The 3160-nt window shown below is 34.1% G+C and overlaps 1 protein-coding gene across 2 annotated transcripts in view; it reads right to left on the bottom strand.

The window, feature by feature from the left end:
• The window catches only part of LOC106878293 (replication factor C subunit 1), a 49147-nt gene that overhangs the window by 35407 nt on the left and 10580 nt on the right, over positions 1-3160 (bottom strand). For both annotated transcript variants that reach the window (XM_052966605.1, XM_014927477.2), the window contains exons 5-6: positions 3061-3138; positions 1824-2011 (exon numbers count right to left, since the gene is read on the bottom strand). In XM_052966605.1, coding sequence (XP_052822565.1) covers positions 1824-2011; positions 3061-3138 — 266 coding nt within the window. The remainder of the gene's footprint in view (positions 1-1823; positions 2012-3060; positions 3139-3160) is intronic.

The following is a 3160-nucleotide window of genomic DNA, read 5'->3' on the forward strand; positions in this document are numbered from 1 at the left end:
TATTTACTCTTGAAAACAATTTTTAAAAAAATTAAAATATTGTCTGTTTAAAGAAAGTTAAAATATAAAAACTTACTGTACAAACAACTTGCATTTTTGAAATCGCATTCACTTAAAAATATTTCTAAATGATTAAAATATTGTTTAATAAAAGTAAAAATATAAACATTTACTGTAAAAATTAACTTGTATTTTTTCATTGGCAAGTCAAAGTCACTAAGACTTTTGCTCAGGTCATGAAGTTTGTCTTCAAATACAGAAGACATTGATCATGTATCTAATCGAAAGGTTTCCTATCTTTCAGGGTTATGTTATTTTCGGAGTATTTTCCCATTATGCACCATTTTGGGTATTTATGAATACCCCCAAAACTCCTTATATCTCAGGAATCCCTGGTCCGATATATGCGAAATTTGTCTTATTCCGTTTGTATTCACATTTTAGAGATACCTTAATACCTTAATTCATAGTATTTTCCCATTATGCGCCAGTTTGGCTGTATTAAATGACAGACAAGCAAGCAAGCAATCAGAGAGTTTTAGTAGTATATAGATAAGAAAGGCCTTTGAGGTTACTCAAAATGTTATTAAAATATAATCAAATCTAAATTTTTGAAATTTTTCATTTCAATGTTATTTTATTTTTATATTTATATATTGTTATATTTTGGAATGGTCATTTTAATTTTTTCTTGCCAAATAAACACACACCCTTACATATTTATTCTTTACTCATTATCATTCTTATTTCATCTTATATTCATTGTATGGAAATCTTTTGTCACACACCTGTGACCTTTTCAGTGACTCTTCCATCCATGTGTTTCCGCCTGTTCTGTTTAGTCTATTCTGAAGGAAACACGTTGATGGAAGAGTTACTGAAGGGTTACAGATGTGTGTCAAACGATTTTCAGACAACAGCTATAAAATAAAATAAGAACAATAATAAACAAGTGAAGAAGGAATATATATAGTGCATGTGTTTATTTGGTAAGCAAAAGAAATAACAATGACCATCCCAAAATATAACAATATCTATTTCAACACACGGTGTCACAACAGGAATCTTGCAAAATAAATTCATAAATGTATATTCATATAAATTTTACTCTTCTCACACATTTATCAGAGAAAAGCCTTTGTTGGAGTGTAACAGTAAATGAATAGATGCTCATCCCAGGAGCCATCTGGAATGGCTAAGCATGGTCCTTCTCTACTGCATTAGCACTTGTACAGATGTGACAGCAAATGAACATAAGGTTACCAGTGGCAGGCAGGTTAATGCTGTCTCCATAAGATAAAGTGTTAGGTAAAGGAAAGGGAAGACACATAAGGTTGGCATCTAAATTCATAGACCAATATCTACAAGGCCTGAGTAGGAAGAAAGGGCAAGAAAGGATAAGAGAATCAGAGTGATAGGGACAAGAGAAGAGAAAATCTGGAAAAGAGAAAGAGAGACAGGGAGAGAGAGTGAGTGATAGGCAGTGTAAATATAAAGCTGCTTAGTTTCCTGGGAATATCCAACTCATACTTAATATTTGTGTGGGTGTGTGTATACATTAAGTCACACACACCAAGTATATATATATATATGTATATCATCATCGTTTAACGTCTGCTTTCCATGCTAGCATGGGTTGGACGATTTGACTGAGGACTGGCAAGCCAGAAGGCTGCACCAGGCTCCAATCTGATCTGGCATAGTTTCTACAGCTGGATGCCCTTCCTAACGCCAACCACTCCGAGAGTGTATATATATATTATACATACAAATTAAGTGATTATGAGAATGAAGAGGACAAATGAAAACAATAAATAACTTACTTCGTTCTTTTCCTTAATAGTTACTTTCCTTTCTGTTCTTTCAACTTTAACAGAACCAAAAAAATCTGCACTGCTCACTGCTACTCCTTTTGTTGGAGACTTTGCATCTTTTGATGAAGTTGGTTTCTCAGCTTTAGAATGAGGTTTGAAGAAAGTTTTGATTGAAGATTTCATTCCATCATCTTCATCTAAAGTTATCAAATTAGAAAATTTTCAATGAAAATTTCAATGGAAATAATAGTGGTATCATTTCAGAATAATTACTGACATGGATTGGACGGCTTGACAGGAGCTGGTGAGCTGCCTGGACTCCATTTTGTCTGTTTGGCATGGTTTCTATGGCTGGATGTTCTTTTTAATGCCAATCACTTTACAGAGTGTACTGGGTGTTTTTAACAACTTGTACACTAAATTCCTTGCTATACTCATTGGCAACTTTCACCTTACTCCCTGTACATGGCTTTTACAGCACTCACCAACCATTCCTTTATTCCTAGCATCTGCATTGCCCACCAGATATGAGAGCTGGGGACCCAGTCAAAGGCTTTATCTATGTCAACAAAAGCCAAATACAGAGGTTTATTTCTGGCTAAATACGTCTCCTGTAGTTGCCCCCCAGGAAGATAACATCAGTAATGCCTCTTCCTGGCACAAAACCAAACTGCATCTCATCTAGGTTAACTCTTCCCAATTAATTGATCTATGACCATTTCTGTAACTTTCATCACCTGGTCCAGCAATTTGATATCTCTGTAAATATTTCTGTTTAAGGCATCACCTTTACAGTAGTTGACAATAATGTTGCTACACTAATCATTGGGTATGACTCCCTTGTGGACAACCTGATTTAACTATGAGTGACTAGGCAATGTATAATTCCACCAGATATTTTAAACAACTCAGCAAGTGATTCCTGATGGGCTAGCGACTTTCCCTGTCTTCATATCCTTAATTGCTTTATCTACTAAGCTACTGTCAATTCAATGCATCACATGACCACACCTCTCTCCTAAAACTCAAACTTCATCTCTTACTGATTTTTGTCAACTCTCCCTAATAAAACATGCTAGAAGAGTTATAAGAGAGACACAAACAAAGAGTAAGAGGAACAGAAAGAGAAAGGTATGCTACTAAAACAAAAAATAAAATACAATTCCATAAATAATAACCATTATGAATACTAAAAGAAATTGATTTATACAAAAGTTTTGAGCTCAAAAATACATAAATAACTTGCCTGATTCACAGAACATAGGCTGTCTCTTTTTTGGTTTTTTCTCTCTGGGTTTCTTCACTTTAACTTCTTCTTCAGAATCTGAATAAGAAATATATATATA

This window comes from Octopus bimaculoides, chromosome 3 (assembly GCF_001194135.2).
Source record: "Octopus bimaculoides isolate UCB-OBI-ISO-001 chromosome 3, ASM119413v2, whole genome shotgun sequence".
In the NCBI taxonomy this organism is placed as follows: Eukaryota; Metazoa; Mollusca; class Cephalopoda; order Octopoda; family Octopodidae; genus Octopus; species Octopus bimaculoides.